The sequence below is a fragment of the Balaenoptera ricei genome, chromosome 3, assembly GCF_028023285.1.
Source record: "Balaenoptera ricei isolate mBalRic1 chromosome 3, mBalRic1.hap2, whole genome shotgun sequence".
NCBI classification, from domain to species: domain Eukaryota; kingdom Metazoa; phylum Chordata; class Mammalia; order Artiodactyla; family Balaenopteridae; genus Balaenoptera; species Balaenoptera ricei.
In genome coordinates this window covers 61549180-61572473 of record NC_082641.1, presented here as the reverse complement: position 1 = coordinate 61572473, position 23294 = coordinate 61549180, and the positions used below count along the sequence as shown (strand labels likewise).

The window sequence follows — 23294 nt, the reverse complement described above, 5'->3', positions numbered from 1 at the left end:
CAATTAAGAAAATGGTAATAGGAACATACATATCGATAATTACCTTAAATGTAAATAGATTAAATGCTCCAACCAAAGGACACAGACTGGCTGAATGGATACAAAAACAAGACCCGTATATATGCTGTCTACAAGAGACCCACTTCAGACCTAGGGACACATACAGACTGAAAGTGAGGGGACGGAAAAAGATATTCCATGCAAATGGAAATCAAAAGAAAGCTGGAGTAGCAATTCTCATATCAGACAAAAATAGACTTTAAAATACAGACTATTACAAGAGGCAAAGAAGGACACTACATAATGATGAAGGGATCAATCCAAGAAGAAAATATAACAGTTGTAAATAGTTATGCACCCAACATAGGAGCACCTCAATACATAAGGCAAGTGCTAACAGCCATAAAAGGGGAAATCGAGAGTAACAAAATCATAGTAGGGGACTTTAACACCCCACTTTCACCAATGGACAGATCATCCAAAATGAAAGTAAATAAGGAAACACAAGCTTTAAATGATACATTAAACAAGATGGACTTAATTGATATTTATAGGACATTCCATACAAAACCAACAGAATACACTTTCTTCTCAAGTGCTCATGGAACATTCCCCAGGATAGATCAAATCTTGGGTCACAAATCAAGCCTTGGTAAATTTAAGAAAATTGAAATCTAATCACGTATCTTTTCCAACTGCAATGCTATGAGACTAGATATCACTTATAAAAAAAACTGTAAAAGAAACAAACACTTGGAGGCTAAACAATATGCTACTAAATAACCAAGAGATCACTGAAGAAATCAAAGAGGAAATCAAAAGATACCTAGAAACAAATGACAATGAAAACACAACGACCCAAAACCTATGGGATGCAGCAAAAGCAGTCCTAAGAGGGAAGTTTATAGCAATACAATCCTACCTCAAGAAACAAAATCTCAAATAAACAACCTAACCTTACACCTAAAGCAGTTAGAGAAACAAGAACAAAAAACCCCCGAAAGTTAGCAGAAGGAAAGAAATCATAAAGATCAGATCAGAAATAAATGAAAAAGAAATGGAGATGATAGCAAAGATCAATAAAACTAAAAGCTGGTTCTTTGAGAAGATAAACAAAATTGATAAACCATTAGCCAGACTTACCAAGAAAAAAAGGGAGAAGACTCAAATCAACAGAATTAGAAATGAAAAAGAAATAACAACTGACACTGCAGAAATACAAAGGATCATGAGAGATTACTACAAGCAACTATATGCTAATAAGATGGACAACCTGGAAGAAATGGACAAATTCTTAGGAAAGCACAACCTTCAGAGACTGAACCAGGAAGAAATAGAAAATAAAAACAGACCAATCACAAGCCCTGACATTGAAACTGTGATTAAAAATCTTCCAACAAACAAAAGCCTAGAACCAGATGGCTGCACAGGCCAATTCTATCAAACATTTAGAGAAGAGCGAACACCTGTCCTTCTCAAACCCTTCCAAAATATAGCAGAGGGAGGAACACTCCCAAACTCATTCGACGAGGCCACCATCACCCTGATACCAAAACCAGACAAAGATGTCACAAAAAAAGAAAACTACAGGCCAATATCACTGATGAACATACATGCAAAAATCCTCAACAAAATACTAGCAAACAGAATCCAACAGCATATGGAAAGGATCGTACACCATGATCAGGTGGGGTTTATCCCAGGAATGCAAGGATTCTTCAGTATACATATATCAATCAATGTGGTACACCATATTAACAAATTGAAGGATAAAAATCATATGATCATCTCAATAGATGCAGGAAAAGCTTTTGACAAAATTCAACACTGATTTATGATAAAAAAGCTCCAGAAAGTAGGCATAGAGGGATACCTCAACATAATAAAGGACATATATGACAGACCCACAGCCAACATCATTCTCAATGGTGAAAAACTGAAACCATTTCCACTAAGATCAGGAACAAGACAAGGTTGCCCACTCTCACCACTATAATTCAACATTGTTTTGGAAGTTTTAGCCACAGCAATCAGAGAAGAAAAAGAAATAAAAGGAATCCAATTTGGAAAAGAAGTAGTAAAACTGTCACAGTTTGCAGATGACATGATACCTACCATACACAGAGAATCCTAAAGATGCTACCAGAAAACTACTATAGGTAATGAATGAATTTGGTAAAGTAGCAGGATACAAAATTAATGCAGAGAAATCTCTTGCATTCCTATACACTAATGATGAGAAATCGAAAGAGAAATTAAGGAAACACTCCCATTTACCATTGCAACAAAAAGAAAATACTTAGGAATAAACCCACCTAAGGAGACAAAAGACCTGTATGCAGAAAACTATAAGACACTGATGAAAGAAATTAAAGACAATACAAACAGATGGAGAGATATACCATGTTCTTGGATTGGAAGAATCAACATTGTGAAAATGACTATACTACTCAAAGCAATCTACAGATTCAATGCAATGCCTATCAAACTACCACTGGCATTTTTCACAGAACTAGAACAAAAAATTTCACAATTTGTATGGAAACACAAAAGACCTCGAACAGCCAAAGCAATCCTGAGAAAGAAAAACGGAGCTGGAAGAATCAGGCTCCCTGACTTCAGACTATACTACAAAGCTACAGTAATCAAGACAGTATGGTACTGGCACAAAAACAGAAATATAGATCAATGGACCAGGATAGAAAGCCCAGAGAGAAACCCACGCACATATGGTCACCTTATCTTTGATAAAGGAGGCAAGAATATACAACGGAGAAAAGACAGCCTCTTCAAGAAGTGGTGCTGGGAAAACTGGACAGCTACACATAAAAGAATAAAATTAGAACACTTCCTAACACCATACAGAAAAATAAACTCAAAATGGATTAAAGACCTAAATGTAAGGCCAGAGACACTATAAAACTCTTAGAGGAAAAACATAGGCAGAACACTCTATGACATAAATCACAGCAAGATCCTTTTTGACCCACCTCCTAGAGAAATGGAAATAAAAATAAATGGGACCTAATGAAACTTAAAAGCTTTTGCACAGCAAAGGAAACCATAAACAAGACGAAAAGACAACCCTCAGAATGGAAGAAAATATTTGCAAGCGAAGCAACTGACAAAGGATTAATCTCCAAAATATACAAGCAGCTCATGCAGCTCAATATCAATAAAACAAACAACCCAATCCAAAAATGGGCATTAGACCTAAATAGACATTTCTCCAAAGATGTACAGATTGCCAACAAACACATGAGAGGGTGCTCAACATCACTAAGCATTAGTGAAATGCAAATGAAAACTACAATAAGGTATCACCTCACACCAGTCAGAATGGCCATCATCAAAACATCTACAAACAGTAAATGCTGGAAAGGGTATGGAGAAAAGGGAACCCTCTTGCACTGTTGGTGGGAATGTAAATTGATACAGCCACTATGGAGAACAGTATGGAGGTTCCTTAAAAAACTAAAAATAGAACTACCATACGACCCAGCAACCCCACTACTGGGCATATACCCAGAGAAAACCATAATTCAAAATGAGACATAGCACAATGTTCATTGCAGCACTATTTACAATAGCCAGGACATGGAAGCAACTTAAGTGTCCATCGACAGACGAATGGATAAAGAAGATGTGGCACATATATACAATGGAATATTACTCAGCCATAAAAAGAAATGAAATTGAGTTCTTTGTAGTGAGGTGGATGGACCTAGAGTCTGTCATACACTGTGAAGTAAGTCAGAAAGAGAAAAACAAATACTGTATGCTAACACATACATATGGAATCTAAAAAAAAAGGTCATGAAGAACCTAGAGGCAAGACGGGAATAAAGATGCAGACCTACTAGAGAATGGACTTGACACTGGGAGGGGGAAGGGGAAGCTGGGATGAAGTGAGAGAGTGGCATGGACATATATACACTACCAAATGTAAAATAGATAGCTAGTGGGAAGCAGCTGCATAGCACAGGGAGATCAGCTCGGTACTTTGTGACCACCTGGAGGGGTGGGAGGGAGTCGCAAGAGGGAGGGGATATGGGGATATATGTATACATATAGCTGATTCACTTTGTTATATAGCAGAAAGTAACACAACATTGTAAAGCAATTATACTCTAAAAAATATGTTAAAAAAAAATAAAGATGAACATTCTAAAAAGTACAGTTCAGTTTATAAGGTTATTATTTTACTGTCTGATACAATGGTACAGCCTTCCCCCTAAGAGAAAGCTAAGTACTTGGAGAAGTTAGGGAAAACTGAGTTTCCCACTTACATTTTACAAACCTGAGCACAAGAGCCCGAGCACACAAACCTGTCAATATTCTTGAAAATGTTGCATTTGCTGTCCTTGACCGTGAGCTGGAAGGCCAGGGCTGTGTGGTGACTCTCCAAGACAGCAGTGTCATTATAGAGCACGGCGAGTTCACTGCCTGCGTTGCACAGGAAAGAGTTGGTCCTTCCTGGGTGATCCACGTCATGGACTGTGGCAGCAATCAGGGCAGCCACCTCATCTAGCTGATCGAGGCTTCCCTGGGGTCAGGGGGAGGCAAGGTTGAGCATTACCCACTGGATGTAGGAGACCTACACTCATCCCTGTCTCTCTGGAGGGGATGAGCCAGGGGGTCCTTCTCTGACTTCCTAGAAGTTAAGAGGCCATCTAGGGTATATCACATCACCTTGCCGTACTGTGGATTATCTGGAGGGAAATAGAAATCTGAGTAGCAGTTATAATGGATACCTAAATTCTTTCTCCAGAGTTCATTCACTCTAGTTCTTCTGCAGGAGGATGCCAAACAGGCCTTTTCAAATGTATGCTGTGTGGCATATTGCCATGACTCTCTTCTGTGAGTGGATGGAGAAGTAAGTGGCCTAGGATCACAAGTGTTACTTTATTTGCCTACTTCTGAAAAGATTTTGAGAGTATGGCAGTAAATGGCACAGATACAACAAAACTCTTCACACAAAGATAAAAGGATTACAGCCAAGCAACACAAGAGGATGAAGGGCAAGAAGAATTTTCCCAGGAAAACTGAGGCTAAGGGGGCTCTTACAGTGAAGAACACAATTCAGCTCTGGGCTAGCAGGTGGGAAAGGCTAAAAGGGAGACCCTCTTTCTAACGCTCTCATTATGTAGTTAAAGAACACAAACCAGAGCATCAGGGGATACAAATGTTTTTTCAGCTCACAGCTTTCGGAGGAAGTTATCAAATGGGCTACTGTTGTATAAGAGACACTGCACTTTATGAATTCATTCCTTTAGTTATTTATTGGATGCTTACTGGGTGCCAGTTGTCATGCAGAGTGCTGGAGTTACAGTGATGAATTATACTGGCATAGCCTGCACTAATGGAGTTGGTAATTTACTGGAGAAGGCACAAATAAGGAAACACACAAACAAAATTAACTTACTGTGAGATGGGTTAAGAAGGGAAGTACAGGTGGTTTGAGCGTGTAACCATGAGGCTTGATCTAGTTTAGGGCAGTGCTGTCCGTTCAACTTTTCTGTGGTGACGGAAATGTCTGTACGTGGGCTGTCCACTATAGTAACCCCTAGTCACTTACAGCTCCTGGACACTTGAAAGGTGCGCACAATTGAGGAACTGAATGTTTCATTTTATTTAATTTTAATTAAATGTAAATAGCCACATGTGGCAAATGGCTACTTATGGACAGTGCAGGTCCAGAGGGTGGGCAAGAATGGGTTCTCTAAGTAAGTGATTTTTATGCTGGAACCTGAAGGATAAGCAGGAATTAGCCAGGCAAAAAAATGGCAAGGGAGAGAAATCCAGGCAGAAAGATCAGCCTGTATGATGCGCCTGATGTGAAACAAACGAAGTGGCTTATTCAGGAAACTTAAAGAGCATCATTGTGGCTGAAAGGTAGTGAGTGAGGGGGAAACTGGTCCCCAGGATGAGGCTGGAGGGGTGGGCATAATTTTTGGTTTTCCTGAGTTGCTTTCCTAGGCTGTGGGAGAAAAAATTGCAAACTGCTTCTCAGATGCTAATAGGTAAGGAGCAGTGAATCTGAAGCTCAGCCCTGAAAACTTTCCTGAAAGCTGTCCCTACCAGAAGGAAGCCATTTCCATTTCCAATCCTGACCTCCTGGAGTTGGTGGGCAGTCCTGGCTTGCCTCAAGTCCACATGAACCGGTTTCCTGAGGGGGGGACAGCAGTCGCTGCCATTCTTTTCAGCTCTTCTCAGAGACTGACTTTGTAATGCCCAGGGCAAGCAAATATGCCTAGCCCCCTTTTGCTGCTGGTTAGGAGAGGCCGTGGGAACCCACAGGTACAGTCAGAATCCAGAGCTGCCCTGACTTGGCCTCCACTCTCACTGATTCTACCTGTGCGGTGAGGACCCATGAGGGCCAAACTTTGGGCCTCCAGCTAGTGCTCTTGGAGTATGTTCAATCTTGTTTGGAGTATGGGGCCAATTTATTTTTAAATTCTTCCGTGACATAGATTCAAGTAAGTGGAATAGACAACAAATAGCATTAGACAAGACATGTCTTTCCTTCCAACTTACACTGATTTAGACCTGGCACTTTTACAAAGATACCAATAAAAGGCCATGCCCTGCAGTTTTGGTGGGCACTGTCTAATAATGCAGTGTCTGATAAGAAATGCAAGGAGGCAGGGAAAGAAGACCGGGCTGCTCACTAGCAGATGGGAGAAGCAAGGCTCTTCCCATAGCAGGGAGGGACTGTCTGTGGAAGAAAACTTCCCCACCAAACCCACGGCAGGAGAAGTTCCCCAAAGCCTTGGAGGTGCAGACATTTCTGCATAGTTTTTTCCTCCTTTAACCAGCAGGAATAGATTTGGATCACACTGAAGCAGACTGGCCAGAATGGACTCCATTCTACATTAGCCTTTCAAACAGTTCCTTTTCTAGGACAAATAGTCACTCACTCAGAGAATAACAAAAGAATGCTGGCTATCCTGATCTCTCCACTTGCAATGGTTCTTGGGAACTGGGAAGAGTGGGAAGGGGATAGGGTGTGCAACAAATTGAAGGGGAATGTCAGCTCTGGACATGTTATCTGTATGGCTGGGTTGAGGATGTGGAGCTATGTCAGAGTGACATTAAGAATTTTAGTCTTATAAAGAAATTAGGGGTGACAGATGACATGGATATTTGGTAAAAACATTTTTCTGACTCTCTTTGTCAGTGGCAGCAGGTCTGGTGAAAGACACCTCAGGAATAAATCCCACTCGAAGCGCCTCATGGTGGACTAACCAGTGATCTTGGGCTGCTACTAAACCTCTGACCTCAGGAGTCCCTTCCAGCCCAATTCTCCAGGGTTCTTTGTAGCTCTAAATTTTCTGATTCTTTGGCCTCTTAGAAAATGTCTTTTGGATTACAAGCATATTGTATCTAGTCTTAGACTTGTTTGTATTGCTGCTATTTGAGAATTCAGACTCTGCATGTGCTAGCAGAACAAACAATTTAAAGAAAATTTCTTATTTTAGGGGAGGGAGAGGAAAGGAGATAATAAAGTGACTAAGCATTCCATAATTTATCAAGCATTTAATCTATATTTTTCTAGAGTGCTTCTGCTTAAGTGGGGTTCATCTTTAACTCAATGCCTATAGGTCACTTTGGTCTCAGCGTTAATGCCCAGGTCCTGTCCTCATTTGGCAGTGTGCAACCTAAGCTGTATAATATCTCATGTAATGTAAAATGGAGGAATGTGAACCTGGAGTAGGAATCTGGAAGTATCTTAGCTCCTCAAAGAAAAGCGCTATAGAAACAGGCTGTTATCACCTGTGATATCACCTTTTTTAAAAGTAGGAGACAAAAATCTTCAAAACCATCATTATTCTTGAATGACACTCTTTGCTTTCTTGCTGATGAAAGTAAATGCCAGGATCAGTCTTCGGCAAAACTGAGAAGGGAACATTCCCCCTCCCCATTTTGGTGCCATTTCTGCTCTGTCTACCTATCCCACTACCACTCTTCTCCTTAAGTACCTAGGGTCTTAAGACTAAGTCAGAAAATGATTGAATGTTAAGCATTTGCAGATTGATGTGAACCTGTCTCTATACAGCACTTGTCCCAAGGGTATCTATAGTCTAAGCTTCACTTCTAATTGTAGCAAAGGAATTACAAGCTTCACTGTGAAAGTGATGGTAGTTGGGGAAGACGGGAGATGGGGATCTCTTGCCAGCTATACGTGGGGTATACATAGGACTGCCCTACAAATCAGCACCTGTAAGTGACAGTATTGACTTCTAAGACCAAGGAACTTGGAACTCTTGCAGAATTATACAAGTCATTAATATACAGATATACACATTCATACCTACACAAAACACACATATATATGTATGTAAATCAGTAGGATGCCGAATGGCTTACTACTGTCTGGATTGTAATATACCAATGACAAAATTCTGATCCTAAAATTTAACCTCCAGACCTAGTAACCATTTGCTATAATAATTAAGTTCTGTCCTCTAACCCAGTATCACAAAGGGCTCCTAGTGAACATTTGGAGAATGGGTTCATGGATCAGCCAGACGTGTAAAAGAGTATCTACAGTGGCATAAATTATTATTTTAAGCATTTGTGGGAAGGGAGGGCTAGGAGAAAATGCCATGTCTTTACAATACCAAAAGGACCAGTCAGTTTGGTAGCTCAAAAACTCTGTCAAAATTGGTTCCAAAACAGTTGTTTGCCTAACATATTTATTAAGATTGGGTTCTTAGATCTCTAAAATCTATGCAGGTAACTAGATTGTGATATCAAAATTCTACCTTCACTCTTTCTTTTCCAAGGAAGAAGGCAGTGGCGTGCAGGACATCAGCGGCATGAGTGGAGTTGTGGTAAGCATTGGAGGAGTGGTAGTTGGATTCAATCACTTGGAGCCAGGCCCGAAGGGTAGTTTCAGAACAGTGTAAAAATTCACATACTCCAAACCGGGAAAAGACTTTTAAGCCCAGGTAAACCAATGGCCTGGAAAACAGGGGAAAAAACTCTGATTCATTGTATTCACTGCTCCAGAAGCTGCTTTCTTTGAAGCTACTGGGAAATTGAGTCATTTTTTTTCCTGATGCTTCATAGGCACAGGGGTATAAAAATATGTCCTCTCCAAATTAGAAGGTGATAGAGCATCTCCTCCTCACCAGCCACTTCTTTAAAACTAGGTGCCTCATGGTGGTTAATCCAAATGACTTCTAGACTGTCTTAAGTCACCTGCCCTTCAGTGGCTCTAACAACCAAGAGAGAGGTCACTGACAGTCTCTCTCTGTCTCTGCTTCCACGTAAGCTTTGCACTTCCTGTGTCCCCTGAGGAAGTTACTGAGCTTAAGGACAAAAGGAATGGCTTGTGTGGGTTCAGCAAAGTCATGTCATTTAGAATTAAGTTACTTATTTATAGTTATCATTCACATCCAACACCCCTGGAAGAAAATGGACTTCTGTAATAGAAGAGGACTTTCTGTGTTATCTAATCTTTCCCCTGCCTATAGGATGGATCAAAAGAAAAGTCTACAGTGCTCTCAAACTCATTTTGTAAGGTGGGACCTCAACAAGTTTGGAGCTGAGAATACTTAGAACTTTTGGCTCACTGGCACAAAGGAATGACCTGGGTAGATCTGAAGAAGACGCTCAGTATTTCTTCATCCTGGGTATCACCAGGCTGATCCCACATCTTACCCGCTAATACTCTCTTCTCCATAAAGGAGCTCACTCAAGGGGCCACAGTCTCTCTGCGCATTTGACACTCCTCCAGCATGGCATGAAAAGCAGAACCTGGGAGGTCACTTGTGGCAAGGACTCACATCTCCCTCAAAGTTTCCAGATGTGAAAGTCTTGAGTGTGTCCATCAATTCTCCCCCTGCCTACAGCCAGAGAAGCCACATACCTTTTGTGTGTCACAGCTTCCAATTCAAAGATGTTGAACTCCCAGCTTTCCTCATTATCAAGTAATTGAGCGATAGAAGGGGGGACATCGTTGATGGTTACTGGCATCCCAAGGTGACTGTGACTCTGGGGCACATCTGAGCAAACAGATGGGGCAGGAAGGGTGGGTAATTGTGGAATCTTGAGTGCTGCTGAGCATTTGTCATCTTCATGGTTGCTACTAGAAAGAAAGTCTTGAACTTCCAGGGGTAAGAAGATTTTCCCCTCAGGGTTCTCTTACATTATTAAACTTCAGGACCCCCCCAATAGAAAAATAATTCAGTTTAACTGTTTAAATATAGAGAGATTTGCAATTCTTATTCTGACAGCGCTCAGAGAAGTAATTTATATTAGGAGACCTGGTTTCAAATGTAGACGATAGAGATGCTTAAACTCCAATGAGACAAATAGGAAGTATCACCAAGGCCCTTCCCAAACAATAATCACAACACTGAGGGAGACAAAAGGCCAGAGACAGGTTATCAGTAACAAGTGGATAGAGGACAACTTACTCTTAGTGAACACATACTCGTTTCCTGACAACCTTCTCAAGCCATCCTGGAATAAAGAAAGATGCTATGAGAAGCATGCTTTATATGCCGTTATCATTATTCTCTCATTTCCTTTATTAGCCAAAGAGATTTGAATCCTGAATAACCCAGTCAATCTGGAACTCCAAGTTGAAGCTCAAAATCAAGTGAGAACAATAGCTACAAAACAGTGGATACTCTCCTTTCCAAGGCTGTTAGCCCCAGGAGATGGAGAATTGAGAATTAAGTGGCTATGACTGCATTCAGGTCTCACACCTGAGCTGTGAGTTAGCTCTGTTCTCATGCCATCTTTCTCTTGTTGCATTTTGAAGCCACATAATGAAATCACAGAAGTGATCTTGCTTCGGGTACATGTTAATTTGAAAGGACCCCAATTACCCTCACAAGGACTGTGTTATTCTTGTGTTCTTAGATTTGCATCCTGGGGAGCCAAAGCCATGGGCCACATCTGGGGGATGATTTAATGTAAAGCCTTTAAAAGGTTGGGCTAATTTTTGACTAACAACTAAATTAACTTTTTTCCAGCTATAGTTTCTGTCTTATGAGCTTCACTGTTAGCCTTTAAAGGAAGTTTCTGGATTTGAGGTCTTTGGAAGGGCGGCATAAGGGAGTGAACAGAATTTCAATGTTCTGCCATTTACTAGGCTCTTGAACTTTAGTCCCCAGATGTTCTTGCATCTCATTTTCCTGCCCTCTACCTTCTACCCCCGAGTACCTAATTATTTAGACCTCTGCTTAAAAGCCATTTGTAATTGCTTATTTGTCATCCTCAGAAAGTATGTGCTAAGGTTTAAAGTATTAATGAAGGGCTCTCCTGAAGTCACACTCTGGATCTTTAGGCCAAGAGCTTAGTTTTCAAAACTGGATAAATAGATAAGTAACAATGGCCATAACTGTCCTGCCTCTAAGGCAGATATCACAAGGAACTCCTCTGTTCTTAATCTTTCTTTCTTCTCTTCCCTAATGCTACATAAAAAAGGTGGAATCTTGTACTGGTTCCTCACAGCATTACCTGGAGAGGAAGCCCAACATGGTATGGCAGCAGGGGAAAGGAGGGCAGATAACTTGTTCTAGGAACCAGAATGGTTCGGCAGCTCTGCAGTGGCCAGCCTCCTGACAGACCCTTGGCAGTGTTCTATTTTTTTTTTTTTAATTGCAGTATTGTTGATTTACAATGTTGTGTTAGTTACAGGTACATAGCAAAGTGATTTGGAGATATATATATATATATATATATATATATATATATTCCATTTCAGATTCTTTTCCATTATAGGTTATTACAAGATATTGAATATAGTTCCCTGTGCTATACAGTAGGTTCTTGTTGTTTATCTATTTTATATATAGTAGTGTATATCTGTTAATCCCAAACTCCTAATTTATCCACCCTCCCCCCAACATTTCCCCTTTGGTAACCATAAGTTTGTTTTCTATGTCTGTGAGTCTATTTTTGTTTTGTAAATAAGTTCATTTGTATCACTTTTTAAGATTCCACATATAAGTGATATCATATGATGTTTGTCTTTCTCTGTCTGACTTACTTCACTTAGTATGATTATCTCTAAGTCCATTCATGTTGCTGCAGATGGCAAACACACACACACCTTGCCAGTGTTCTTTAGAACTAAAGTCTACACTGCATTGGGCCAGCCGAGGGGCTCAAAAGGATCAGGAGGTCACTCAAATTACAGGCTCACCAGAAACCTTTAGTAGGAACAAGGAGGATGGACCAGAAAGCCAGTCAACACTCAGCATTTGGTGGCAGGGCTAGACAGAAAACTTCAAAGTAAAACTCTTCGATGACTCTTGGACTTTGTTTTTCTCCCAAAGAATTCTTCCAGCTTCAGTCTCCAATAGGGAGCACAAATGAATAATTTGAATTTTCTCATTTTTCTTCACTTGCTGATGGATTATGATTACAGCCAAATAGATCACAGCAAAAACACTAGAACAGGATGACTCCTTAGAAATAAGCTACTTTTAGTGGTTACAAATGGTGGTACTGGAGTGCCGGCAGGGGGTGGTTCCTCCTCCCCTCCCCACACTGAGCCACGGCAGCTCCGCTCTGCTTTTGTTGATTATAAAGGGAACTCTATATAAAGGTTTTATTTAAAGAAAGAATTCTACAGCTAAGATTTTGGAAACTAGTGCTGTCATCTAAGTATCAACGCTTTCATTATATAAAGAGCCTGAGGTCCAAGGAAGCCTAGCCATAACCCTCAATGGAATACTATACCAGGTCAAGGGGAAGAAGTACAAAAGGGTTCCATTGGGATATTTAGCCTTCAATCAACTGTCTATTTACTCCTTACTGTAGTACAAATTCAGAAGGACAAATTAGTCATTTGTGCTCCTGCAACTGCTTCTGGTTATGCTGATGTTAGCCCATACAGCAGGTATTTCTACACCTATAGGTTAACAGTTTATATGTTACATGTTATATGTTCTCTGGAGTGCACTTAACATTGTCTGTCCTGCATTTCTGGTTTTTCCTCATCACTCACAGTCATTAGGCCTCCCACGAGATCACTGGTGTGGGGATCTTCATCTTTGGTACCCAGCTGAGGGGAGTACAGTTCTGTGGTCCGTAAAATTTCTAAAACTCTGTCCAAGGCTTCTGCTACTGTGACAGGACTGTTTTCTTGGGCTGCATTGATTATATTTATAACCTAAGGAAGTAAAGAGAGAGAAAGAATAAATTTGAGGACATTAGGATTCTTCTTCTCAAAACTCACTCATGTGCCTAGAATCCAAAAGAAATCAGATGATAACACATCTTATTGTTCAAAATGACCAGTGCTTTCACGGCACCACTCTCTTTATACTGAAGCATGCTTCTCTTCCCACCCTATCCAGTGTTTCTCTTACTTCAGGGACTACATTTTCTCAGGCTCCCTTGCTGATCCTTCTCCTTTAGCTCTCTTCTACAGGTTGCAGTTCCTCAGAGACTAGTGCTGGGCCTTCCTCTCACTCCACAGTCCTTTCAGAGATGAGCTCTTTCATTTCCATGACTTTGGACACATACGATCCACATGCCCAGGACTCTCAAATTTATATCCCAGCCCTGAACTCCTTTTTGACTTTCAGATTTATATATTCAGTTGCCTGCCTGACACATCTATTGGAATGTCTTACTTACATATCCAAAACTAAACTCACGACCTTGCTCTCCTCTTCCCAAAGCAAGCAAGTAAACCTAACAGAAAATGAAAGACAAGAGCTGTACTCCTCTGGTTTCTACATTGCCGTGAAAAAACCACTTCTGTTAATCTTGTGCTCAAACCAAAACCCTGGGAGGCCCTGGTTGACATATCACTTTCCCTCAATTCTTTCCCTACCTGACAGTATAATTCATCATCAAGACGAATTGAATTTACCCCCAAACATTTCCTGATCTACTCATTTCTCTCCACCTCCACTGCTGTAATTCTAGTACAGCTAACACAGTTTCTTGCTTAGAATTCTGGAAAAGGTCCCTAACTGTCCTCTTCCCTTTCACTCTTGCCATCTCCAGTCCATTCTCTGCATGGCAGCTTGGTGTTATTTTCAATAAACGTATCTGGTCATGTCATTCCCCTACTTTAAACTCTTCAGTGGTTTCCGTTACACATGAACTAAAATATAAACTTATTACAGCTCTATTGGCCAGAATGAACGGAGCCCTGCACCACTCCATGTCACCGTTTCTCCCCTCTGCTCTCCAAGCTCCAGTCACACCTGACTTTCTTTCAGGTCCTCAGTTGCTCCATTCCCTCCTTTTCCCACCTCAGTGCTCATCCCTTGCTGTGCCTCTGCCTAGGATCCTCTTCTCCTAACATCTTTGTATCCTTCAGGTCTTACTTCAAACATTACTTCCTCTACAGAGAGACCCTCCCTGACCACCCCTCTCACCCAACCAAACTAGGGCCCTAACCTACTTTTCCCTCATAGAAACCTGTTGTTTTACTTTATGACAGTCATTGCAATTTATAACTACGTATTTATTATGTGTTTATTTGTTTAATATCTGTTTCCTTTACTAGACTGTAAACCCCATGATACAGGTAATAGTATGCCGTTCATCACTTTATCTCCAGAATATAGCCTAGTGTTCAGTGGCCCTGATTGCAGAGTAGAGGCAGCAGCTGCTACTCACCTTTGTGATGGGAGCCTCGATGGTCATGGAATGGATCCTTGCCATGGATGGATAGCGACGATTCTGTAAGCTTGGGGCTGGAGAGAAGTCAAGAAAGTTGTATCTGGTTCTGGTGGCTCAGCTGCGCTTAAGTGCAGCAAAGGAACCCTGCACGGACTGGGGGCCTGATTCCCACAGGACTACTGTCCTCCACTGCTCCCCATAAAGCAATGAATTCACCCATCTCTTAGTCCTAAAAGGCTGAGAGCTCAGGCACTACTTGCCAGGGACTGGGAAGGGTGGTCTGGCCTGGAACATTGATGACAGGAAGGCTCTATGAGTCTCAGGTCCACAGGGGGATTTCAGAGAAGGTTGATGGGATCCGGAGGCCTCATCCCAACAGCCTAATGATCCCCCAGGAGTTACTTTCCCGTAAGTCACTAAAGCCCAACTTGGGCAGTTCTGCCACTTTCAGTCCTCAGCCACAGGCCGGGTAACTGGATGAGTGCAGTGTAGGAGGGGAGGCACGATCCGTGACCAGGGTGGGGTGGGCAGGAGAATGAGCCCCTCTCATTCTGAGTGAGGGCCAGGCTCCCCACCTCCCTGCGCCTTTAGTTTCTTAACACCAGGAGCCCACGGTGGGTCCAGCTCTCATCTGTAAAAACTGAGCTAATCCCGTTGAAATTCCTTCATCCATTATCCTCTCCATCTAAAATGTCCTATCTTTACATGTGGTTCAAAATCCAAAAGGTAGAAGCTTTATTTTAAAAGCATTGTTCTCATCAGATCTTCCTACCCCTCCCTGAGAGGCAGGCAGGAGGGAATAGAATTCGCATGTTATAGATCTGATAACTTAATGTAGCCGATGTCAGCAGAGCCTGCCTGCTGGTCAGCCGTCTTTGTAGCCATCTCCACTGCCAGAGCGGCCACCATTGCTGCTCTTCCATACTCTTCAGCCTTCACTTCTCCCATGCTCTCGAGAGGTAATGGATGATCCCATCTCAAACTCTATTCTGAAAACTGAACTAATCCAGTTGAAATGCCCTCATCCATTATCCTCTAAAATGGATACCCTCTTCATTTATCTACACCCTCAACCCATCGGGAAGAATTTCAGTCCGTTTTCTTCCTTTACGTTCTTGGTCCCAATCCCTTGCATGCCTTGTGGTCTATCCATCTTCCTCTATGAATTATACATCTTATCCCTAGAGTCTTTGGTCCTTGCTAGTTCAGCCACTTCCCTCAGGCTCAGGTTTCCCATTGTGACCTGAAGGATAGCAGCTAAGAGTGACCTAGCTATTGAAACTGAGCTGCTCTAGTGGTTATGTGGCCTAACACACGTTAGGCCATAAAGGAACAAGCATGGAGTCATTTCAAAGAGAAGGCAAAGACTATAAAAAGTAAAAAAAAGAATAAAAAGGCCTAAAAATTTTTCCACCTACAGGAAAAAAGCCAGTTTAATTGTAATCCTATTCCTTGGGGTTTTGTTTATATGGTGAGGAATTCTTAAATATATTCCTGTGCCATTTTCTACACTTTAAAGTCAAGGAAATGTGAAAAACTTACCATCACTGCCTCGAGATGATATTGATTTCACATCAATGGACTCTTTCCTCCTGTTCTTGTATCTGAATGAATGAGACTCTAAGGATTTCAGATTAGTAATGGAGAGTGATTAGTTTTCAAGCTTATTCACAGGCAAAGTTTAGACATATTTTTTCCCTCATTCTCCAAAGAAAACGAGGGTACTTTTTAAGCACTGTAAAATATTTTTAAGAAATAGTGAGCCACTGTCTCTTCAAATCATCAACACACACAGAATTATCAGTCATATTAATTGTAAAATGATGTCCTTTCCTTGTGGTACCACATTACATTGTAATGGAGCTTATTATTAAGGGTTATTTAGTTCCATTAATAAATATCTTCTTGAAAATAAACATTAAAACTTGGGGGAAATTTTGAGGGGTTCATTTTGACATGAAGGACAATACATTTCAATGGGTGGGGAAGGCTTTTATGGGGATATTTGAGGAAATAAAATACTAGTCAAATCCACAGAGAGTTGAGTTTATTTGAGAAACTAATTTGGACCAATTTTAGGTCCCTCTGTAAAGCCAGACCTCTTGATGGTTTTCTAGGTTCTCCTGAGGATATGATTTCATCAAATGATGCAGACTGTTGATCTCAGGAATGAAGAGAAGAAGAAGCAGTTTTCTAATCCCAACAAATTCCAACAATTTAACTCTCACTTTTGGCCTTGTTTTCTGAGGGAAAAAAAGCACTTAAAAAATCTGTGTAAGTCTTTGCAGACGTTGAATTTAATGCTCAAAATGTGCTGTCACATTAATGTGAGATCTAATCAAACGGTGCACGCTACCAGTGAGGACCAAAGGATAAAAATGTCAGGGCAGCAGAGGTGGCTTCAGAAAAATGCATTTTCAGGGTATTTGCTTCTTGTAGGAGTAACCCATGAGCAAGGAGAGAAACTTAACCATAACACAGAATTTCTCCTCACTGTGCCGAAAGGAGGCAGATGTGCAGGTTTCAGCAGGGGGATGCTTTTCTTAGACACTGATAAATGATCATATTCCAAGAGAGAAAAAAAGATGCAATGCTTTTTAAAGAATTGTCTAGTGACACCAAAAAAAGTGCAAGAGAGCATAGTAATTAAGAGAACCAGTTCCAGAGCCAAATTGCCAAAACTCCAATCTCCACTATGCCATCTAATAGCTGTGTAACTTTGGGAATGTTCCTTCTCTGTGCCTCAGTATCCACACCTGCAAAGTGGGGATAGTTATAGCATCTCATTCATAGGCTGTTGTGAGATGTAAACAAGTTAATTCATAGATAGCACTTAGAACAGTGCCTGCTACATAGTAAATATAAAGTTCATGTTTGCCTATTATTATTAATTACATCTGTATACCTTCTTTTTAAGCAAACGTGGGATCATGTTATAATATTATTCTACTACTTGCTATCACTTTATAATATGTCTTAGATATTTCTCTAGATCACCTTTTTAACCATTTACTTTAATGTCATTAAACATCTGATTCAATTTTAAAAAGGTTAAATCAGCAATGAAACTTGAATTATATTTATACAGCATAAAGTGGAAGGCAGAACTATTATAAAGTTAATCTGAACAACATAGTCATCCATAAGAACTTGTCTTAAATCACCTAACTTAAACTATTTTACTACCCCTTTGCCTAATTTTCTTTCAGACCCTGCCTTAATAATTTTCCTAGCCTTGGATTTGAGTTTCAGTATTTCTTTATAAGATACCTATAAAATTATATTGTTAAAATCATATTACATCTTTCAAACCCTGAGGAACTAATAGTGGTCACTTGCAAGACATTGGATTTAGCCTATTACATTTAGGAATGTAATAATCATACACATTCCTAACAGTTGTTTACCAGATAAGAGATTAAATCTAACTTATTAAATACTTAAGATTAAATTCAGGATTAAAGAGCACAAGAATTCCTCAAAATGTAGTTTCCAAATAAAACTAAACTAGGGAGGCTATAGCCCAGGCTGGCTGGTTGAATTCTAAATCATTCACTAGAAATAATTATTCAAAGATGGATAATGTTGATTCTTTCTGACTTTTATCTCAGCTAAAATTAAGAAAATCTATAGCAATAGAAAAGACTAAAAGTTTGGAGAAATTATTTATTCAATAAAGGCCATTTAAATCAAAGAATTCATTTATTCATTCTCTCAAAAGATGTTGTGGAATGAACTTTAAAACCAGAGAAAAGAAGGATAAGAGAGATTCAAATAGCTGTACTCAATGGCAAAAAAGGATACAGTGTCATCAATTTTAAAAAAATAGCTACCACTTAGCACCTACTATGCACCAGACATTGTGCTTTACTATTTATTTTAAATATAGTAATTATCTTACATAATCATTACAATTCTGAAAGCTACATAGTGTAATCCCCATTTTACTGATGAGGAAATTTAAACTTGGAGAGATTATGTGGGTAGCTCAAGGTCCAAGAGTTAATAAATGGTGGAACTTATGCTTTCCAAGATGGGAGGGTTTCAGTTAATCAATGTTCTGTATTTATTGAGTGTCTATTATGTGCAAGGCAATACTGGGCACTGTAAAGGATATGAAAATGCTTATAACAGTTTTTGACACTCAGAAGCTCGTAAGTAAGTTAAAATAATACTCTCACTGGGTTAAAGAAATAAACTAAAACATCTGTGAAAGAGAGAGACAGAGAAAAAGTGTGGAGGGAAGGGGAGGATACCAAACAGTTAAACGCCAGGTACTGCTAGACATTATATAAATTTTCTCCTTTAATCCTCATAACCACAATGAGATAGGCATTGTTAATTCATTTTACAAATGAAGAAACTGAAGCTCAGAAAGATCAAATGAAATCTTTCTGAGTAGGTGAAAATATGGTCCATTTTAGAATCCAGGAAAGGCACTAAGTAAGTAGCCCAGGGTCCAACTTTATGCCTCAGTGGCTGGGAAAGCCACCAACAAGGGAGAGAATGTGTGGTGTGTGTGCAGGAACGAGAATTTTAAATCTTTGGTAGCAGACATTTTCCCCTCTAATGATCAAAGAATTCTAGACCTTTCAAATGTAGAAGTCATTAGGTTCAGCCTCCTCTTTTTATGGCAGAGGAAACCAAGAATCAAACAGTGAGAGTCTTGCCCAAGGTATGATGTGAGGATGTGGGCAGCTGAAATGGTGATTTGCTGCTCCTGACTGCCAGGCGAGGGCCCATTCACATTTTCTAATTGTATGTAGTCACTGACTGCTGGAAAGAAAGGGAAGACTAACTATGGTATAATAATGTGTGTCCCCTGGCCTTTCGGGCCACTCTCTATTTTGAGTTTATCTTGTTCTCCATGGTTTCTAGTCAGCAAAAGAAACCAGGATGAAGAAGGCATTCAGTAGAAAAGGTTGCCATGAATGAAGATTCAAAGCTTTTTAAGGGGTCCTGCTTTTAACCTCGCTCTCAGACCTGTCAGTATCAGCACTCAGATAGCAGCAATCCAAGTTCTGGGGTGGTGACTTTCAATCCAGACTTCTTCAGAGTGATTCATAGACTTGAACCCACAAATTCCACCTGAGTATGTAAGAGTGAAATTGAAGTATCCTCACCTGTTTGAGAATTATCTCCTGAGTCACGATGAACCTTGTGAATCTAAAGTTGTTCAGAAGTTTGGTAAAGCAAGAAAAAGAGATTTTAAATATGGTATTAGTTACATTTCCAACCAAACAATTTCATTAAAAACTCTGAAAAATTCAAGAAAACAAGAAGTTGCACAGATAATATGAACAGATGAAAGATGGACACCAGGTGATAATACTACAAATTCTCTGTTACATCCAGACACTTATAGAATGCCTGAGCCTGACAGCAGGGAGATACCCAAGGGATACACTTGCTAAGCAAGACATCTGGATCTCCAGTCAGCTGTTCTCATTTTGACAGTCTGCAGAAATGCAGAAAGACAAAAAACCAAAATTTAAAACAAAATTTAAGATTTTTATATGTACTCTGTTTATATTTCAGACATGTTATACATTTTTCCTGTAATATAAAAGCAATCTGAATTTAAGCCTAGGATATTAAAAAACCTTCCCCCAAAGCTCTTCAAATGCACTTCAATTATAGACAGTCAATTTACTAAACGTTTCTTCATAAGCTCTGAACTTTAGATTCAATTTTGCACCTAGTTCTTTCTTAGTATCAATTTTTTTGTGCTAATGCTCAGTACATATCTGTCAAATGTTTAGTGAAGTTATTAACATTAGAAATAATAAATATGCTTTCTTTGGGGGTTCTGCATTTCTGGTGTTTATAACTAAGACCTTGTTACTGGGGCACACCTAGCTTTATCATGATTATAATCATGCTGCTTTGCTGCTAAATCCACCTACTTCCAGTTTCTCAAACCATCACACATTTGTAGGCACTGAATGAATGGAATAAGTTAACCTGAAAAACAAGACAGGTGAGTATGTAGGACTGTTTATGGGGGAAGATTAGTATGGTTTAGCAACATCAGCTGTAACAGCCAGAAGTCCCATATATTTCAGATACAGTAAAATGTTCCAGCCTGATTGAACCATTGAAAAATAATCATGTAAAATTGAAGTGTTAAAATAGGGGTTTTGTATGAATTATTCTGCACAGTTCATCCCACGTAATTACAGAAAAAATTACATGGCCAGCCTGTGTGAGATCTTGGTCTTATATGTGACTAAGGGCTGTGACTTATTTATCCCGTAATTATGGGAACTTTTTATTTCTTCTGTGAACAACTGTTTTATGTTTTTCCTTTACAAATAAAGATCATTCGCTACAAAGCTACTGAGTGCAGTATGAATTTCTGATAACCAAATGAATACAACTTTTTCTCAGTCAGCTTTAGCTCAAAAGCAAGTGATCTTTAAATGCTTAGCTTTTCTCTTTGAATCACACTACATCTCTCCTTTAGGAACAAAGTCCCATGGCTCCCCAGATTACACAGAAAGCTACTTTCTTGTCTTTCGTTGACTTCTGCAGGCCAGCTGATTGAACTGTGGGCCTCCTGGGAGGTCAGTGTAGGCTTTGTGTCCAGTCTCGATGGAACTAGATGAAGCCCAAGGTCCAGCAGATGCACAGTCCAACCCTGCCTTTGGGACAGAAATGTGCACCTGCCCCTGAAGGGAGAAGGGGGGACAGGGAGGAGGGGAGAGGAGAGGTACCGGGTCCGTCTGCTGGGGTGGCTCTGGCCTTTCTCCACACAGGATGTTGCATTCGGCAGTTTCTGAGCTGAGCACGCTGCATCCCCCATAAACCTGTGCCCCTAAATTGGCTCATCTGCCTCTGATGGGCTCTTCGTTATGGACAGCAGCAGAGACTGGAAACATTCCTCAAACAACCAATCACCACAACCAATCACCACTTGCTTTGCACGCAGAGGTTCTGCAGGGCTGTGTCAGGTCATTATTCCCTTCACAATCCTCTGTGGTAAGAGCAGTGCCTGAGGACAGTTTGCCCATCACACCCCAGCAGTGCTAGGTTTTTACTGAAGCTTCCAACTCAGGTTATCTTCCTTCCTCTCCCAAATACCTCCTTTTACAACCAAAGATTCATTTGAATGAAAACAATTCTTTTAGAATTACGATTTTCTTGTTGGAAGGCTAAACCCACCCATCATTTATAACTTGGTATGAATGCTTCTATTAAAATTATTTCCTCATAATTCTCAGTCAGGGTCACTGAGGAAATACAGAGAACGAGTGGTCCTGTAGTTTGGCACTCGCTGGTGGGCAGCCAGGAGAGGCCTGTGGGCCTGGGAACTGTGGTCAGGAAGAGAGGAGGAACCACTTCTCCTGTGACCACAGCAGCCATCTCTTACATGTGTGCACAGTGCTAGCAGCTCTACATTTACAATCTAGTCATTACAGCACCCTCGAAAGGAGGAAAGGTTGTCATTCCTTCTGACAGATGCAGAAGCTGAGGTTTCGAGAAGTTGAGGGGCTTGTCTAAACCGCACAGCCAGCAGGCAGCAGATCCCATTTTAAACCCGGCTCTCTCCATCTAAAACCACTTCTCTTTGTCACGTTGCTCTCTACAGTCAGGCCCCAGAAGGGAAGCCGGGCGCAAGCTTGTTAAACTGGGGTCTGAGGACAATATCCCCGGGTTCAGTGAAGGGCATCTGTTTGAATACAATTTTCTTTGTAATTTTGGGGAGGGTTTGAATCTCTGCTATCGATAGGTTTTGTCACATGCATGCTAAAGCAAAGAAAAGAAACCGTAATTCAATGGCTACGTGTCAGCCAATCTCTCCAGAGTGTAGTGTTTTTGTTTTCCCTTTTGTAGTGGAAATGCATACAGTAATGATGAAGAGTTCTGATATCATGTGTCCCCCAGGCTTCAGCACTAAAGTTCTGCAATGTGAATACTGCTGGCCTTGCCTGTGCCACTCTTCCCAGAGCTCAAAGCTGGAATTTCTTAGCAAGGCCTTGGAAGCTTACAGCCTGTTTTTGGAGAAAAAAAAAAAATCATAATTCCAATCTTTTAATTCCTTAAAATACTATAGGTTCCCACAAGTGTTACTGTCCTTGTGCTAAATGCTTGGTGTACAGATACCTGATTATGCTTGGCTCAAAAGCACTGCGAATTCTGGGTGTGTGTGTGTGCACGTGTGTGTATGTGTGATTTCAGGGTCATTTGATTGTCTTCCTCTTAAAGAATAATCATTTTAAAACGATATTTTCTTTACACATCCACCAGAATGTCTAAAAAAGAAATTCTGTCAAGTATGTGGAACAAACTGGAACTCTCACATGTTGGAGGGTGTATAAAGTGGTACAGCCACTATGAAAAAGGTCTGGTAGTTTCTTATAAAATTAAACATATGCCTACCCTATGACCCAACTCCTCCATATTCAGCTCTACTCCCAAGTATCTACCCAAGATAAATGAAAGCATATATTCACAAAAAAGACTTGTCTAAGAATGTTCAAAGGAGTCCTAAACTGAAAACAGCCCAGAAGTCCATCAACAAGAGAAATAAACTGCGGTAGAAATAAAAAGGAAAAAGAAAAAAATACTGATACATACAACATGAATGAATCTCAAAACACTGATGATGAATGAAAGAAGCCAGCACAAAAGAGGAGACACTTTATGAAGCTCTAGGACAGGCAAAACTACTCTGTGGTTATATA

The 23294-nt window shown here is 40.3% G+C and overlaps 1 protein-coding gene across 11 annotated transcripts in view; it reads right to left on the bottom strand.

The window, feature by feature from the left end:
* Window positions 1-23294, bottom strand: part of PDE8B (phosphodiesterase 8B) — a 383095-nt gene that overhangs the window by 17421 nt on the left and 342380 nt on the right. For all 11 annotated transcript variants that reach the window (XR_009502334.1, XM_059916606.1, XM_059916610.1 and 8 more), the window contains 8 exons: window positions 19731-19773; window positions 16150-16227; window positions 14605-14681; window positions 12974-13138; window positions 10428-10473; window positions 9878-10013; window positions 8769-8967; window positions 4329-4546 (listed from right to left, as the gene is read on the bottom strand). Coding sequence is in view for 10 of the 11 variants with exons in the window: in XM_059916606.1 (XP_059772589.1) it covers window positions 4329-4546; window positions 8769-8967; window positions 9878-10013; window positions 10428-10473; window positions 12974-13138; window positions 14605-14681; window positions 16150-16227; window positions 19731-19773 (962 nt within the window). In the remaining variant the exon portion in view is untranslated. The remainder of the gene's footprint in view (window positions 1-4328; window positions 4547-8768; window positions 8968-9877; window positions 10014-10427; window positions 10474-12973; window positions 13139-14604; window positions 14682-16149; window positions 16228-19730; window positions 19774-23294) is intronic.